The following is a 16,204-nucleotide window of genomic DNA, read 5'->3' as shown; positions in this document are numbered from 1 at the left end:
TCTTTTTTTTTCATATTCTCTCTATATATCCCTTGATTCCATTACCAGCTAGCTAATCCATATATCTCGGAACACAATGGAACAAATTCCTCCCACCAACAGCGCGACCACTGCTCATTCACAAGTAGAGTCGATAGCGGAAGAAACTGCTCCTGCGGTGGATCAGACGGAGGTTGACCGTGCAGCAGAAGTCCTGAAGAACCAGAAAATCATTGAGGAGTTCCAGTATCTTCTTGAGAAGAGCCAGCAGCTCTTCGCTGGTCTTCGGTATAACTTGCTGTCTTTCCCTTGCTCTCTTGGAAAATTAAAAACCGTTTACTTTGCTCGTGCAGAGATCTGCCGCCTACCGGGACTCGCCAGTGGCAACCCTATTTCCAGCGGACCTTTGAGGTTTATACCAAGGTATCTTTCTGTATATCCGTTCATAGCTATTCCATAGGCATTGACCTCCTTGTATTTGCATCTGCGAATCACTTAGCTGTGGAAATTCCAGCAGCAGCACAGGTAATATCACAGCGACCATCTCCGCGACACGTTTTGTCTTTAAGTTTATTTGACGTGTTTTGTAGGGTAATCCTTGAGAATAAGGAGAATTATGGGCTGAAGAGATGGGAATTGGGGGAAATTGCTTCTAAAATCGGCCAGCTCTATTATCATTACTAGTGTGTACCAACCTTATTTTGCTCCATCTCTCTTCTAATCTCTTCTATTTTACAGTCTTCGAACTAGCGAAACGAATTACTTACACGAATCCTTCATTTTCTATGAAGCAATCCGAGACCGAGCCTATTTTAAGGATGTTTTGGAGGCCAAAAAGTAGCACAGTAACCATTTTTCTACCACTTCTATTTCTTGACTATTAATCGTGTTCACCTATGTGCAGCCCCGCCCTGATGATCAAAAAGCTGCGCTATTATGCTCGGTTTATTGTAGTGTGCCTGTTGCTTGACAAGAGATCTCTGGTACGAACACTGGTGGATGAACTTTCCACCATTATTGATAGCTACAGTAAAACGTTCAAGCCCACTGACGCGGTGGAGTGGCAGATGGTGCTTCAAGAGATTAACATGTTTGTAGAGGTAGAGTATAGCTACTAGTCATTCAAGGATAATGTGATTGAACCCTGTCTCCGCTTCGTGAAAAGGCCAAGAAGAAGCTTATTCCCACCACTCCCGAAGGAGATCAGCTCTCTTTCCCCCGCAGGCTACCCCAGGATCGATGCGCAAGTGTCGAGATGGATGACGCCACAAGATTACACTTGCAGGAAGCCATTCTCGTGGGAAACCACCAGAACCAAATCAAGTTCTCCGAGCTGACCCTCGATATGTACTACATTCTACAAAGCCTAGAGCGTGAACCCACCATTCCGCTGCGGCACCAATACCAGCGAGGCAACGAGAGCTCGGAAAAGCCCCAGGGACAGGAGGAGGAGGAGGAGGAGGAGAGCAAACCAAAGGAAAAGCCCAATGTCCGCAGACAAAACCCTCACAAATACTTGCTTTACCGCCCCACTTTTAGCCAGCTCATGGTGTACATAGCTACGGCATTCAAGGTATTCACTACTCTTCGCAGTATTCCGGGAGCACTAACCTAACCCAAACTACAGGAAATTAATGATAACTCGGCACTGTTGGTTTACATTTCGGCCGACGGGATTGACATGCAGAACAACGAGAATGCAGATAATGGCGTCGCTCCTTTGGCTGGTAAGGCAAACGTGTTGTGGCTGGGAGGATTCCAATGGTAAACCAAATGCTTTTCTACACCACAGGATATACTAGTGGTGTAGCGACCCACCAGCGTCGCCAAACCGACAAGTCGGATGCGACTGTTTCGAATCATATTCATGGCCTTTACCCAGGGGACCTGGTACCCTTTACCAGAAAACCGTTACTCTTGATCATAGATAGCCCCAAGAGCGTTGCGTTCAAAGTATCTACTGACGTTGATTTAGTGAATTGGAGTAATAACTCATCCTTGTTCTCCTTTTACTAGAGCATGCCTAGGATGTTCAACCAGCCCCTATTTGCCCTCTTGGCGCCCACCGAATATCCTTCAGCCATCCAAGGTATCGTCCCGTTATACTGAGCAGCTCGTTCCTCTAAGCGCTCCATGTAATTGACTGTTTTGCCCCGGATATCTATAGACGTTTCTCAGATCGGAAGCCTTTTTACGCTCTTTCTGCATGCCCCAATCCTTGGCTTTAGTTTCGTATCCGACATTGCTGAAATGACACAGGAAGTGTGGGGACAATGTATAAAGGTGGTTGAGCAGATGGAGGATAAGGCCCTGGAACTCTTGAACAGCTCATCGCTAGGTAATCAACCACTCGGCAGGGTCTCTAGTCGCCACTGGACATTGACTGGAGTTTTGTTCTTTGTTTGTAGATAAATCGGTGAAGCGATTCCTACAGGACGATTTCCTCCGTCTGTTTGTGGCCCGATTTGTCCTCTGTCACGTCATATTGAGAGCCCATACAAGCTTTAAGCAGGAACAGGTAAGGAGAGCAAAAGGGAGACCCCCTGGCAGGCAGAAACTTTTAGATCATCTCACTTCCACCCTCTCCCTCCTAGCATTACCCGTCTTCTTCGCCCCCCCTCCCTGATACCGTACTCTTCTCTCCCGAGCTGAAGACAATGCTGAAGGAGTTGGCTGGGCTGGCCCACGTTGAGCAGTATTACGCCTTCTAATTTGTGTGCTTCCTTCTCCATACCAACCCTCGTTAGATAATCTGATCCTTGGTATGAGTCATTTTGTTGGCCCAGTGAGTGGGTTTGTTCGATCCATGGATGCTTTGTGAATCAATCGTTTTTGAAATACTCATGCTTGCCACCATTTATTTCCAAGAAGGTTAAACACAAAAGTATTGTCAAAGCGAAGTAACAAAAAAAAAGGGAAACACTTCAGAAGATTAAACAAATAAAGCCAAACAAATAAGGAGAAAGGGAGATCGAAGAGAAACACACAGAATTGTTAAAAAAAATTATGAAGGGAAAAATACAATCAGTCATCGTTCGAAAATCGCACCACCATGACACTCAAGTTGTCAGTACTGAAATTCGTTAAGGCATGTTTTAATAATTTCTCGCTTGCCTCCTGGGGATCCTGAATATCCTTGATTAGGTCGACGGCCTCTTGGTCATCACAGACGTCCCAAAGCTAAATGTTGGTGAAAAGGGTCAACACCATCCAAACCTAGAACTCGGTCAAAAACACTTTCGCCTACCCCATCACATGCGAGGATCAGGAAAGGATCTCGCTTTGTCAGCTCGGTTTCTGATGTGTATGGACTTCCCACGATAAACTCCTTCATCGAGCAGTCGCCCAGCGAGCGCGTTACCGCAAGAATGCCTGGAACGCGTGGAGGATGCAAAGCAATGTAACCATGAATACCGAGATAAACAGCAGTCTCACAAAAGAAGCATCCTATTTACCGCTCACACGGTTATTCATCATAAACCCGCCTAAATCGGTGATGCGCTTTGCCTCCTGCTCGTCGCTTCCTTTGTGATCATAGCTTAAACGAATTGCTTTTCCGTTCCGACTTTTAAAACAAATAAAAATACAGCCAGGATGAAAAACGGTCCTCTTGTCTGGAAGCATGAAAGAGATACCAACCATAACACGGCTCGAGCGTCACCAACATTGGCTGTGCACAAAATTTTCTAAATCGCAGGTTTAGGCACGAGGCTAAGGAATCGAAAAGAAAAAGAAGGCACACCAACCTTTTTAACGGGGTTGCCCTCGTTGTCCTTGGCCTCTTCGATCCGCAGAAATGCCGTCACCGCGGTGCAGCCCGAATGCTTGCCCTCTGTCTGATTGAGCTGTGCATCGGCTTGAAGAAAGGCTAAATTAAAAACCTCCTGTGTGCTTTTATCCTTGTTATTTTCTAACACATCGAGAAAAGTCTGTGTGCATGGAATCAGGGTGATAGAGAGTAAGTGCGCAAAGTAATAAAGCTGAATCAAAATCAAGGATCACCTCATGGAAATGATTGCCACACCACTCTGCAGCCGATCTACCCGCATGTCCGTCGAAAATCGCAAAGAATCCTTGCCCCTTAACGTTATTGAAGTCATAGAAGTACGAATGTGAATCCTAATTTTAGAGGACCGGCGAAATTATTGAGTTGGCCAGATAGGATCACTTATCAAATCCAATCCCTTCCATCATGGTGAAAGAAATGGCTTTGTCAAAAGAAAACGCACCTCCATTGCACGCCGACAGCGTTTATTTCTATCCTCGCTCACTCCCACCACAAAAGTTCCGCCCTCTGCCGGCGCTCTACTTCTGCGATGCTCATCTCGCGATTCAGTAGAGTCGTTGGGTGGCGCGCTCTCGTTTGACGGCTCGAAGGAGTTCACCGATGGAGTGCCGGAAGCGTTTTCCGCCACGGAGCGGGGCGTATTACTTCCATGGGCTGGGCTGCTGTGAACATCCATAGAGATAATTTTACTGTGATTCTGAAGTAAGGAGGTGTGAGGGGGAAGGGGGAAAGGTATTGGAAGGTTTAGCGCGCCAAACTTAGAAGTAAAAGCCACCAAATCGAATTCGAATGCGAATCACACCGAATTTATAGCGGGCTTTGGGTTTGGCAACGAAAATACAGGCCGATCTAACCGAAGATGCCGATTAATCAACCAAGTAATCAGATCAAGTAAAGACATTTGCTTCGGAATTCGATTTTTATTATTCGCTGACTGCATGAACTAAATAGACTCACCAACGTATCCATTGTCCGACTGAAGAAGGGAGGGAAACGATTTGAGATCGCATGCTACAAGAACAAGGTGATGGAATGGCGGTCGGGAGTGTAAGTTCTGCAGTGCCCTGGAGAATGGGCTTTGCATGCGGGATACATGCTAATGCAACTTTTTCTGTCTGTACAACAGTGAGACAGACTTGGATGAGGTGCTTCAGATTCACAATGTCTTCTCGAATGTGTCGAAGGGATCAGTAGCCTCAAAGGAGGATCTACACAAGTGCTTCAAGACGGAGGATGAGGACAAAATCATACAGGAGGCAACTCTCTCTACTCAACCGACTTTTTCCGAGCCGGAGCCCTAATGTTAGCCTGTTCTTTTGGCATAGATTCTGAAGAAGGGCGAGCTGCAGGTGAGCGAGAAGGAGCGATCGCACCAGCTGTCCAACATGCTCCGAGATATTGCCACCATGGTGGCGGAGAACTGCGTCAACCCTGAGACTCGTCGGCCATATACCGTGACGATGATTGAGAAGGCAATTGCAGAACTACACTTTTCGGTCAATCCGAACAAGAGCTCGAAATCACAGGTAAGCCATCCAAGCTATTTTCGGGCGGGGAGGGGATTGGAATGGGAGAGCCAAGTGACTGTGTCTGCGATTTGTAGTCCCTCGAGGTGATTAAGAAGCTGCAGGAGAGCAAGATCATTCCCATCCAGCGAGCACAGATGAGACTTCGCGTCGCACTGCCCGCCAAGGAAGCCAAACGGATCAAGGAGAAGCTGGCGTCGTTGACCTCCAAAATCGAAGAGGAGGACACGGCTGGGTCGGAATATGAAATGGTACAAGGCCGCTCTTGTGATTTATTTGTGTAAGTTAGGGTTGGCTAACCTAGTTTTTCCTCCCAGATTTGCCTGATTGATCCCGGCCATTTCCGGGTGATCAACGAGCTGGTCCAACAGGAGGCTAAAGGGAAGGGGCAAGTGGAGCTGCTAAGCTTACGTGATATTCATGAGGGAGAGGAGAGATTCTGAGCCGCAACCACGTTTACCGAGCCATCCGCATATATATCATCTAATAATAATAATCAAACGAACAAGCTATTTATATTTAGAAGAAATAAAGAAGGGGACTATAGAGCAGAGGGATGAAGAGGGTGAGCGGGGAGAGGGGATGCGGGAGCATCCCGCGGTATTAAGGAAAACGGGAATAAAGAGAAAAACATATGGTACAAGACGAAGATACAGCTCAGATTGCATATATACAAGGTATCAATCATCCAACGAGGGCACCCGGAGGTCCTTGAGGAGCTCTCCCTCCAGATTCCCCAGCCCATTATCGCGGACAAGCTGGCGCACCGCATCCATGTCCACCTCGATGTTGAATTTCAGGAAGGTCAGCAGCGCTCTCTCCATGCGGCTGATCTCCCGGGAATTCCAAGCAGCGATCCCGATGGCGTGCAGAGTGCGGGCCAGCCGAGCGCTGGTCAAGGGCTGCTCGTCGTCGAGATACTTGCTTGCAATCATGATCGAGGCGATGAAGACTCTGTGTGCGGTGCCCGGGGAGGTTGCATAGTGGGCCGGCTGGAGTGCCTTGGCAAGGCGGCGCATGTAGAGGAGGCCCACAACCAGCGTGAGGGCACTCACGCTTAGGGCGGAGGTCAATTGCCGTATGAAGGCGAGAAGGGGAGGGAGCTGCGACTCATTCAGGCGATGGCGCCGCAGGGTCTTAGAAATGGGGGTGGTCTCGGGGAAGGGATTCAGGAGGGCATCGACCGATACGGTTGTGAAAGCTACGGCCAAACGCAGGGGGAAATGGTTAGCAGCCCGTGGCGGCGAGCGGGATGATGGCGGGGGACAGCTTACCTAGCAGACTATCGGGCAGCGTGTGCTGGTAGAAACAGGAGGACGGGGCGAGGCATTCGGTTGTGAGCATTTGGCAAATGCAGCGAGCAAGCAGGGGCGCGAAAAGCGGATGGGCGCGGGAGCAGAGGGGAAATGGCGGAGGGCGGGATGGGGGGGGGGGGGGTTATAAAAAGAAAATCGAAAACAGGGCAAAAATAATTACTCATTATGTCAAAACTTGTCGGTAGCACGGGCGCATCCTATTGAACCGTTTCTCGTGATTTCTTATTTTTCGATAAGCCAAACGGAGCATGTGCTCAGGCGAGTGACTTGCCCTCTCCAAATCACCTTGCACCCGCGGTCAGGCCGAGGGGGAAAAGGCCGGCGAGGAAAACACAGTTGGGCTCCTGACTAATCCAAAAAACCTCTCGGGGTCACATTGCTGGGCTCGCGGGGAGGCTTAGCCCCCGCTTTCCAACTCCCCTGCCCACGGGCCGTAAGCTGAGGCATTCAGTGACTTTCCAATCCGCTCAGCAGCTGTGCGCACGGCATCTTTGGAGCGGCCCGGCATGCCCTTGTGCACGCGGGATCTTCTCTTCCGACGCCGCCCGCAGCTGGGCCGAGGGGCAGCGACCCGCCCCTCTGCAGGCGAGCTTAATTTTGCAGCCTCCATTTTCATGTGCAATCACCCGCCCGAGCATGACCTCTCCGGCCCAGCAATGCAGGCCTAAGAGATCGCCTCGTGGGGGTCCGGAGGCTGCGGGGCAAACGCAAATGCAAGTCACGCCCCGCGATTATCAGCAGCCCAACAAAACACCTACACACCACTGCTGCGGAAGAGATTAGGTTCGAGATAGGAACGGCGGGCACAATTTGTAGGGTCTTGTCACAAAAATTCACAAATAATCATTCAAAATTCGAGAAGCTTCAAAAACAAACAACCCCCGCTCTATTTCCCCTCCTCCTCCCTAGCCTCAACCAGCCATCGCCGCCTGCATCTACCCGCCATCCCCCCCCCCCCCAATGACCCCCCAGGAACCCCTCCAGACCAGCCAAGAACATTTGCCGTGGATCGTCCAGAAGTTCGGAGGAACTAGCGTAGGAAAATTCCTCGATGTCATAGCCGAGCAGGTCGTCAAGTAAGTGTCGGGGATGTCGAGGATTCGGGCCTGCCCGCCTAGATCCTTGGCCCGGCCCAACCACAGAGGGTGTGCGCAAAGCCGTATGCTTCTCTTCTCACACTGCCTTGCTTATACAACTAGATCTTATCTGAAAACCAACCGAATCGTTGTGGTGTGTTCTGCATGGAGCGGCGAGACAAAAGCCAAGGGAACCACAAGCAGGTAGAGTATACCCTTTTCAGCATGAGCATGATATGCGAGCCGGGTCTTACCTTCTTATCTTCGTCCCCCCCAAGACTGCTAAGAGCGGCCGAGGAAGCCCTCAAGCCTAACTCAACGGAGTATACCGAAATTGTTCAAGACATCCTCAACGATCACTTGGAGGCAGCTCGTTCTCTTATCCGCGATAAACAGGTCTTGAGCGAACTAGAAAAGCAGCTTGAAAAAGAATGCTGCAAACTAAAATCATTCCTTGAGGCGGCCCAGGTAAATTCCCCCTCCCCTTCCCTCCTCTCCTCCGTCCGCCTATCTCTGTTTAACCTCATCCAACTTCTAGATCATAGATGAGGTGTCTCCCCGCTCCAAAGACATTATCATGGGAGTTGGTGAAAAGTTAGCGTGCCGCCTGGTGGCTGCGGTGCTGAGGGATAGGGTATGCTCCCAAGTGCATTTCTTGCGTCACTTTCGAGTCCGATGCCCGCTTACAAACGCTCACCTCTCCCCTATTCCATTTTGGTAGAATATCGACAGCGAATTCGTCTCTTTCGAGAACATTATCGAGCGTGAGTTCGATCCCAGTCAGCTGGATCAGTCCTTCTACAACTACCTCACCACAAGAATGGCCGCCATCGTAAAGCAATGCGGGAATCGCATCCCTGTGGTCACCGGGTTTTTTGGCGTCGTGCCGGGCAGCTTGCTGGCCAATGTCGGCCGCGGCTACACCGATCTCTGCTCCGCCCTTGTTGCGGTCGGCCTGGGTGCAGAGGAGCTGCAGGTGTGGAAGGAGGTCGACGGAATCTTCACCGCCGATCCGCGCAAGGTCCCCAGCGCCCGTCACCTCGCCATCATCACCCCCGAGGAAGCGGCCGAGTTGACGTACTATGGATCCGAGGTCATCCACCCCTTCACCATGGATCAGGTCATCCGCGCCCACATCCCCATCCGCATCAAGAACGTCGAGAATCCCCAGGGCCGCGGCACCGTCATCTTCCCCGACATCAGGTCCCAAAATGGAACCTCCACCCCCCCTCCCCCGCCCAAATTGCTGCTGGAGAATGGCTACCAGCTGGACCTGACCCGGCGCCATCCCACCGCCGTCACCATTAAAACCGACGTCATCGTGATCAACGTCCACTCCAACCGCAAGAGCGTGAGCCATGGCTTTTTCGCCAACATCTTCACCACCCTCGACCGCTATGGGATTGTGGTGGACCTCATTTCCACGAGCGAGGTCCACGTGTCCATGGCCGTGGCCGCCAGCAGTCTGGAGAAGGACCTCCGCAAGGCCATTGCCGACCTGCGCAAATTCGGAACGGTATGTCTTTTTTCTTTCCTCGCTGTGGTTCGCAGCTTGCCTTTGAATCCCCCTTCCCTAACCCCTCTGCCCGCCTGCTGAATCTTAGGTCGACGTGCTCACCGATATGGCCATCTTGTCGCTGGTCGGCAAACAGATGAAGAATATGGTCGGTATTGCGGGCAAAATGTTCTCCACCCTCGCCGCGGCCAACATCAACATCGAGATGATCTCACAGGGCGCGAGCGAGATCAACATTTCATGCGTTATCGCCAACCATTCTGCCACCCGCGCGCTCAATGTCATTCACGACCATTTGCTGAGCTCGCCCTCGGTCGTGGCCAATGGGCCCTGGTTCTTCTAGCCGCCGCCCTTGAGCGGTGGCTTGTGTTCTCTCGCGCTTATCTTAATTTTTTTTTTTTCGAGACACGCGTTTCCCTTATCTTTAATCATTCTCATTCTCGGGACGGACTCTTTTTCTATAACCTTAATAAACTAGATGTTATTTTCCAACTCTAATCGTCCTAAGCTTTCATAAGACACCGTGAACCCTCTGTGACCGCCGGCAGACCGTCCAATGGCAGGGAAGCTTTGCCAACTTTGGTGGCAAGCATGGGGGTTTCATCTCCCCCAATGCAGTCACGAAATCGCCTATTTCATTACAGATAAGATATGTGTCATATCCAATCAGAGCGCAGAGACAATCTGTTTATTTATTCTCCTCTTCGAAATTTGCTTTTTTCCACACCGACTCTCTCCCTAATATCCCCTACATCGCCCCCCACCATGACAGTAAGTGGCCGCACCAGCCAGAGCTCAAGCACGCCTCTACCCACATTCCTAACACGTAAGCATCTCCATCTGCCAGCATCCTGCTCCCGAAATTGCTAATCCTGTTCCCATTTCTTGGGCCATTTCTGATGCAGGACATTTCATCGCTGGAGGCGGAGCCCTCGCGATCTCGTTTGCCGTCATGCATCCTTTGGATGTGCTTAAGACACGCATGCAGGCGGGAGTGGCAAATAGCCGGATCTTCACAAGAGAAACTCTGCGTGCGCTCTCCAAAGGATTCGTGGTCAGCACCGTTGGAGCTGCATTCCAGGTAAGCGCAGGCGCATTTTCCGCATCGGGCCACTTGGCCAACGCATACTAACCCGCCACTCCACGCTAGGGAGGAACACGCCTTGCTACCTACGAGCTCACACGGAAATACATCCACCCCTCCTCCAAAAATTCGTACATGCCCTTCCTCAATCCCACCGCCGCCACCGCCCTCTCCGCCATCGTCGGTGACATCGCATCATCGGTCATCAAGGTGCCGCGGGAGGTTATCACGGTCCGCATGCAGACCGCCAAGGCAGCAGACGCCACTGCCAACAGCGCATGGAGCATGGCGCGGACCGTCATCAAGCAGGAGGGGGTGGCGGGTCTCTTCCGCGGCTTCACCACCATTACCGCCCGCGACTGCCCCTTCATGGTCATTCTCTTTGTGTGCTACGAATTCATGCATTCCAACTCCCACCGCCAACTCCAGCGCACCCACTCCTCCCTCCCGATCCACGACCTCCGTCCCGTGCCCGGCACAGTAGCCAGCTCTCAGCTCGAATTCCCCGCCAAGGTGCCCGCCCTGAAATCGGCCCTCTTCGGCGGCGTATCCGGCTTTCTTGCCGGCTATCTCACCACCCCCATGGATGTGATGCGCGCGCAAATCATGGCCAACTCCCAGCGCAATCCCTCCGGCATGTGGGCCATGGCCCGCCAAATTGCCGGCAATGTGGTGCAGCAGCAGGGTTCGAGGGGTGGATTCGCGCGGGCGGCCGCGATGTACCGCGCCTTCTTCGTGGGCGCAATGCCCAGAAGCATTTGGTGGTTCTGTGTATGTTCCATGTTCTTCTCGCAGCGAAGCTACTTTTTGTCCCTGCTGGGCGAGGAGGATCTATAGAGTTGCATTTCATTTTATTTGTGTCTTGTAATATTATCGGCCTGTTCTATTATCTGCTTGTTCGACTCAGCCGGTGGTGGGGGGGGGGGACCCTCCTCTCCACCCAAAACTGTGCCTCAATCTTTCTGCACTTTTATTTCAGAAAATACCTTATCTACCAACTAATAAACCCCCTTTGGACACTCCTCCAAGCGCAATGCAGGCTATCCTGGGCGGGCTGCTGGAAGCCTCCCCGACCGAAGCAAGCAGACGAGTGACGTCGCCCCTCCCAGCCCTCCTCTTTGTGAACCCGTGGCCAATTTCATATCCTCTTGTTCTGGTTGAAGGGGAGGTTGAATCAGCGGCCCTCCTCCAATAGGGGCTCGGGGTGGCAACGAAAATTGGAGTTGAGAATCTCAGCAGAAAAAGGAATCCCGCATGCACACATGAAATCATTTTTGGCACAAGCTCAGCCTATGAAATGCTGGAGTGGCCCGCCGTCTCCCTCATTCCTTTCGACGCCCTCGCTCTCCTTCATGCTGCGCCCGAGATCTAGCATTTTTGTTCTCAGGGACCGCGGCAGTGCTCGCATCCCAGCCTGGAGCCTAGCCGTGTGGCGGGAGGAGAGCCTGGAGTAAGCGGCGTGTAGGGAGGAAACAGAGTCAAGGCGAGAGGAGCGGGAGTCGGGGAGGTAAAGAGACGCTCCCATTAGGGGCATTCGGGACTGCCGATATTTGTCAAACATGATGCTGGTGATGTGAGAAAAAAAAATCAGGGTTGGGCAATAAAGGGGAAAGGAGAAGGTTAGGTTCGCATGTTATCGGCCTCCTCTCCTGCTAATCCCAATTAGTCAGACCTTATCTAACGAGTCCCTGCGGTAGCGTTCCAAGAGCCAGAACCGCGACGACTGCCTAGGATGACGCGATCTAGCCATCGGCCGAACCCTAGCCCAGGCCGATAGGGAGGGGAGGGGGCGCTGAGGGCACCGCGCAGGCCGGCCAGGAGGGGATCCGCAGCGTGTTGGAGAAACAGCAGGGCTGGCGAGAGCCTCGGCCGGGAGAGGCAAGGGAGGGATGGAGCAATTGCGCGGGGTTGACTTAGCAAATTATTTTGTACCCCAGAGGAACCCAAAAACCACTTAAATCCGATCTCTGCATAGAAAATCTTTAACTCTAATAGGCAGAGAATAAATAGCACTGCTACAATCCTGCGCGTCCTCTTCCCCTTCCTCACTGCAGCCTACTCAAGAACCCTTTTTCCCCTCGCCTGGCGTAAGCTGTGATGACGAAAGATTCTCACCACGCTGACCAGAGCCCACAGCGGCAGCACAGGGAGGCCTTAAGCCCAACCTCCACCGTGCTCTCTGGTACTAATGACGGCGGACCAAGGGACCCTGTTCTGGAGCATGTTCCCTCCAAAAACGAGGCGCTTGAATCCGATATCAAAATCCAGATCTCCGAAATGCCGACCAATCCTAGTGCCGAGGCCGACCTTGTCTCCAAAGAGAAGAGGCTGGGCGGCAGCCGCCTCTTCTCGATCGACTTGATGCGCGGGCTGACCATTGTGCTGATGATAATGGCCAATTCTCAGATCGATCCGCTTCCTAATCTAGGCCATGCGGAGTGGTTTGGCTTCACGATTGCCGACTCCATCTTCCCCTCGTTCCTCTTTATTGCGGGGGTGTCCATTCCCCTTGCATTCCACCGCGCCGATCGCTACACCCCTGGCCGCCTCGCCTTCAAAATCGCGAAGCGCACCTTCCTGCTCTTCTCTATTGGGCTGCTCCTGAACGGGTTTCCATACCACTACCCAAACCTGGTCCACAACTGGCGGATTGCGGGCGTTCTTCAGCGCATCGCCCTCTGCTATCTCGTCAATGCGGTTGCCTTTGTGCTGTTCGGCCGCGGCAATCTTGGCCCGGACCGCAAGCTGTGGAAGCATGTGGTGTTGACCTACGTCTTTCCCGCGGTGGCCTTCATCCTTTGGATGGCGCTGATGTACGGAGTGTACGTGCCGTTCGAGGGCTGCCATGGCAGGGGCATTCTCACCCCCGAGTGCTCGACCGAGTCCCTCTTCGACACCGCCATCTACGGGCAGAACAGGAACTACCAGAAGAAAGCGTTCGACCCAGAGGGCTCCCTCTCGCATATGACGGCCGCGCTGAACACCTGGGCCGGGGTGCAGGTCGGGATCCGGTTTGTGAAGACGCGCGAGCAGCTCAAAAGTGTCGCCTACCGCTACCAAACCATTGTCGAGCTCATGCTTATCGCACTGCCCCTGATCCTGCTGGCCATCTTCTTCAACCCCGTGGTGCCAATCGGGAAGCCGCTGTGGACCCCCACCTTTGTGCTCATGTCGGTGGGAGTGGCCCTGCTTTCGCTGGCGGTGATCATGTATGCCAGCGATATCAAGCTTATGCTGCAATCCCAGTATTTCGCCGTGCGCCTCTTTTTCCGGTCCGTGCTCAACGTGGGTCGCAACCCCCTCGTCATCTACGTCCTCTCCGAGGCCTTCACCGCCACGCTCTTCTCGATCCCCACCAATGATCCCCAGTATTCCAACGTATGGTCGTGGCTGTTCCACCGGGCATTCGCCAGCTGGCTCCCCGGCCCCCTCGCGAGTCTGATTTGGAGCATCCTCGGCATCGTCTGCCTCTACATCCCCCTTGCCTGGTTGTTAGATTGGCGCAAGATATACATTCGTATCTAGGCCCCCTTGTCTATAATGCTTGTATGTTTTTGTTAATGTCGCTATGCTGTAATATTAATATGCTTCTCCGTCCGGCCTCATGTTTATTCTTTTTTCGCGTACTAATTCCTCTCCATCGGTCCTAATGAAAACTTTTTTTTCCCCCATTCCATATGCCCTCCATGGGATCAAAGACTCGTGCGGATCCGCCAGTGATTGCTGCACGAAAGAAGTTGGCTTGAAGTCGGGGTAGAGTGGCAAAGCACAATTCACATGACAGAATTTTTACCGAGACTGCGTTACCAGGCCGCCCCTTATAAGCATGCATAAGGTTTTCCCATCCTTTGCCGCCCGCTTACACCTCGAGCGCTGATAGAAGAACCGGTCCCCCTTTCCTTTCCATAATGGCCCGCAAGATTTCTGGTAAGCTCTGAACCTCAACCAGAGGATGGTTAGAGAGCTTTGACTGACGGCATTCGCTTTTAGCCGCAGAAGTAGCAAAGCACAACCAGCAGGGCGACTGCTGGGTCATCATCCATGGGAAAGTCTACGATTTGACGGTAGGTACTCGCCCCGTTCACTCCGTCTGCATCCCCATGCTGAGCATGTTTTGCTTCAGAATTTCCTCCCCGATCACCCTGGTGGCGTCAAAGTCATTACCCGCTGGGCTGGCCATGATGCCACTGAGGCATTCGATCCCATCCACCCTCCAGATATTATTGAGCGATACCTTTCACCCGATGTTTGTCTTGGCGAGATAGATACACCTTTTTTGGGGCAGGAATACTTGCGAAAGAAGAGTGAGATAATAATGGCCGAGAGAAGAAAAGCAATACCACCGCTTGGTGAGATGCTCAATCTGTTCGATTTCGAGGAAATTGCTAAGAAGGTGCTCAGCCCGGAGGCATGGGCCTACTACTCCTCTGGAGCAGGTAATGCAATAGCGTGAATCGCCACTGGGGCTGTTTGGTCACACTCATATGTCGTGCCTCTTGCTTAGACGACGAGATAACCTTGCGTGAGAACCATAATGCATTCCATCGCATTTGGTTCCGCCCGCGGATATTGATCAATGTCCGGGACGTGGATCTTTCCTGCCAAATCCTGGGCTATACCTCTACTCTTCCCGTGTATATTACTGCCACCGCCCTTGCAAAACTCGGACACCCCGACGGAGAGGTCGTCTTGACGAAAGCTGCTCATCAGACTGGCCTGATCCAAATGCTGCCTACTCTGGCGAGCTGCTCCTTGGACCAAATGGTAACCTAAATGATTTTGGCCGGTAGTTTGCCCTGTCTTTTCTCAACACAAGCCCTTCTAGACCGACGCTAGACAACCGGGCCAAACGCAGTTTTTCCAGCTCTATGTGAATCAAGATCGCTCCGCCACGGAAAAACTAATAAGACAAGCGGAGAAGAAGGGCTGCAAGGCGCTCTTTGTCACGGTAGATGCGCCTCAGCTCGGAAGACGTAAGGAGAGAATTGAGTTCCCGGGGCGAAGAGACACTCCACTAACGGATCATTGCGTGGATATATAGGAGAGAAAGACATGCGCATGAAATACTCGGAGGCACCCCCCGATATCCAGTCGGAGAGCACGGTGGATCGTTCGCAAGGCGCTGCCCGCGCCATCTCCTCGTTTCTGGATCCGGGTTTCTGCTGGGAGGACTTGAAATGGATCCGGGAAATAACGAGCATGCCACTGATCTTGAAGGGAGTGCAGTGTGGAGAGGATGCCGTCCTAGCCGTCCAGCACGGCGTTCAAGGTGAGTCATCAAGAAGCGAATAGAAATGGCTCATCCATTTTTTTCCCACCCTCGCTCTATCGATGTAGGAATCGTGATCAGCAACCACGGAGGACGTCAGCTCGACTTTGCGCGGTCGGGAATCGAAGTCCTACCTGAAGTTATGTCTGCTCTTCGTGCGCATAACTACCAGAACCGTCTTGAAGTGTATGTGGATGGCGGCATAAGGCGAGGGTCGGATATATTTAAAGCCATTGCGCTGGGGGCTAAGGCGGTGGGCGTTGGGCGGCCTTTCTTGTATGCGATGTCGACCTATGGAGTCGAAGGGGTGGTGCGTGCGATTCAGCTTCTCCGCGGAGAGCTGGAGATGACCATGCGTCTGTGCGGCTGTCGAAGCATTAGTGATATTCGAGAGGAGATGATCGATTGGAGCGGGCTGAGGGCCCGATCAAGTGTAGCCGATGATTGCCTCGGACGCCATGTTTACGAGCGATTGCGGGTTCCCGGCGAGTCTAAACTTTAGATTTCACGATCATGGCCATAGTGTCCGTGCTTTCATATATCTCTGATAAACGTAGTATGATTAAATTATATTTGCTAGCATTGAAGTGCAAGTCAAAGATATTAGAGAAAGAAAAAGGTAGTGGAGGGGAGCATTCTAGGTGGTATCGA

The 16,204-nt window shown here is 52.1% G+C and overlaps 10 protein-coding genes across 10 annotated transcripts; 7 read left to right on the top strand and 3 right to left on the bottom strand.

The window, feature by feature from the left end:
• Positions 1–76: 76 nt before the first annotated feature.
• Positions 77–2,690, top strand: VTP21DRAFT_5002 (uncharacterized protein; the record flags this gene model as incomplete). The annotated part of the gene is made up of 13 exons (XM_069395477.1): positions 77–267; positions 333–402; positions 479–504; positions 570–662; positions 718–816; positions 884–1,079; positions 1,145–1,552; positions 1,607–1,706; positions 1,772–1,932; positions 1,996–2,068; positions 2,147–2,317; positions 2,388–2,497; positions 2,574–2,690. 13 exons carry the CDS (start codon positions 77–79, stop codon positions 2,688–2,690), a joined length of 1,815 nt encoding a protein of 604 aa, XP_069248618.1.
• A 313-nt stretch (positions 2,691–3,003) lies between these two features.
• On the bottom strand, positions 3,004–4,442 carry VTP21DRAFT_5001 (uncharacterized protein; the record flags this gene model as incomplete). Its single annotated transcript, XM_069395476.1, has 7 exons — positions 3,004–3,159; positions 3,227–3,351; positions 3,435–3,544; positions 3,619–3,665; positions 3,726–3,908; positions 3,982–4,098; positions 4,209–4,442. The coding sequence occupies 7 exons, from the start codon at positions 4,440–4,442 to the stop codon at positions 3,004–3,006; spliced, it is 972 nt and encodes a 323-aa protein (XP_069248617.1).
• A 183-nt stretch (positions 4,443–4,625) lies between these two features.
• On the top strand, positions 4,626–5,735 carry VTP21DRAFT_5000 (uncharacterized protein; the record flags this gene model as incomplete). Its single annotated transcript, XM_069395475.1, has 6 exons — positions 4,626–4,657; positions 4,718–4,813; positions 4,893–5,022; positions 5,092–5,292; positions 5,370–5,543; positions 5,610–5,735. The coding sequence occupies 6 exons, from the start codon at positions 4,626–4,628 to the stop codon at positions 5,733–5,735; spliced, it is 759 nt and encodes a 252-aa protein (XP_069248616.1).
• Positions 5,736–5,972: 237 nt separating this feature from the next.
• On the bottom strand, positions 5,973–6,636 carry VTP21DRAFT_4999 (uncharacterized protein; the record flags this gene model as incomplete). Its single annotated transcript, XM_069395471.1, has 2 exons — positions 5,973–6,493; positions 6,567–6,636. 2 exons carry the CDS (start codon positions 6,634–6,636, stop codon positions 5,973–5,975), a joined length of 591 nt encoding a protein of 196 aa, XP_069248615.1.
• A 369-nt stretch (positions 6,637–7,005) lies between these two features.
• VTP21DRAFT_4998 (uncharacterized protein) lies at positions 7,006–7,218 on the bottom strand (the record flags this gene model as incomplete). The annotated part of the gene is made up of 1 exon (XM_069395470.1): positions 7,006–7,218. The coding sequence occupies one exon, from the start codon at positions 7,216–7,218 to the stop codon at positions 7,006–7,008; it is 213 nt and encodes a 70-aa protein (XP_069248614.1).
• Positions 7,219–7,568: 350 nt separating this feature from the next.
• On the top strand, positions 7,569–9,543 carry VTP21DRAFT_4997 (uncharacterized protein; the record flags this gene model as incomplete). Its single annotated transcript, XM_069395469.1, has 6 exons — positions 7,569–7,684; positions 7,808–7,888; positions 7,963–8,152; positions 8,223–8,318; positions 8,406–9,200; positions 9,289–9,543. The coding sequence occupies 6 exons, from the start codon at positions 7,569–7,571 to the stop codon at positions 9,541–9,543; spliced, it is 1,533 nt and encodes a 510-aa protein (XP_069248613.1).
• Positions 9,544–9,965: 422 nt separating this feature from the next.
• VTP21DRAFT_4996 (uncharacterized protein) lies at positions 9,966–11,121 on the top strand (the record flags this gene model as incomplete). Its single annotated transcript, XM_069395468.1, has 3 exons — positions 9,966–10,026; positions 10,106–10,281; positions 10,351–11,121. The coding sequence occupies 3 exons, from the start codon at positions 9,966–9,968 to the stop codon at positions 11,119–11,121; spliced, it is 1,008 nt and encodes a 335-aa protein (XP_069248612.1).
• A 425-nt stretch (positions 11,122–11,546) lies between these two features.
• Positions 11,547–12,201, top strand: VTP21DRAFT_4995 (uncharacterized protein; the record flags this gene model as incomplete). Its single annotated transcript, XM_069395467.1, has 3 exons — positions 11,547–11,734; positions 11,951–11,977; positions 12,054–12,201. 3 exons carry the CDS (start codon positions 11,547–11,549, stop codon positions 12,199–12,201), a joined length of 363 nt encoding a protein of 120 aa, XP_069248611.1.
• A 180-nt stretch (positions 12,202–12,381) lies between these two features.
• On the top strand, positions 12,382–13,809 carry VTP21DRAFT_4994 (uncharacterized protein; the record flags this gene model as incomplete). Its single annotated transcript, XM_069395466.1, has 1 exon — positions 12,382–13,809. One exon carries the CDS (start codon positions 12,382–12,384, stop codon positions 13,807–13,809), a length of 1,428 nt encoding a protein of 475 aa, XP_069248610.1.
• Positions 13,810–14,192: 383 nt separating this feature from the next.
• On the top strand, positions 14,193–16,055 carry VTP21DRAFT_4993 (uncharacterized protein; the record flags this gene model as incomplete). Its single annotated transcript, XM_069395465.1, has 7 exons — positions 14,193–14,211; positions 14,275–14,348; positions 14,408–14,720; positions 14,789–15,048; positions 15,110–15,257; positions 15,326–15,553; positions 15,622–16,055. The coding sequence occupies 7 exons, from the start codon at positions 14,193–14,195 to the stop codon at positions 16,053–16,055; spliced, it is 1,476 nt and encodes a 491-aa protein (XP_069248609.1).
• Positions 16,056–16,204: the final 149 nt, after the last annotated feature.

This window comes from Calcarisporiella thermophila, assembly GCF_041956535.1.
Source record: "Calcarisporiella thermophila strain CBS 279.70 unplaced genomic scaffold VTP21scaffold_20, whole genome shotgun sequence".
Taxonomy (NCBI): Eukaryota; Fungi; Calcarisporiellomycota; class Calcarisporiellomycetes; order Calcarisporiellales; family Calcarisporiellaceae; genus Calcarisporiella; species Calcarisporiella thermophila.
Note: the sequence above shows the minus strand (reverse complement) of the source record. Positions and strands in the feature narration are given on the sequence as shown.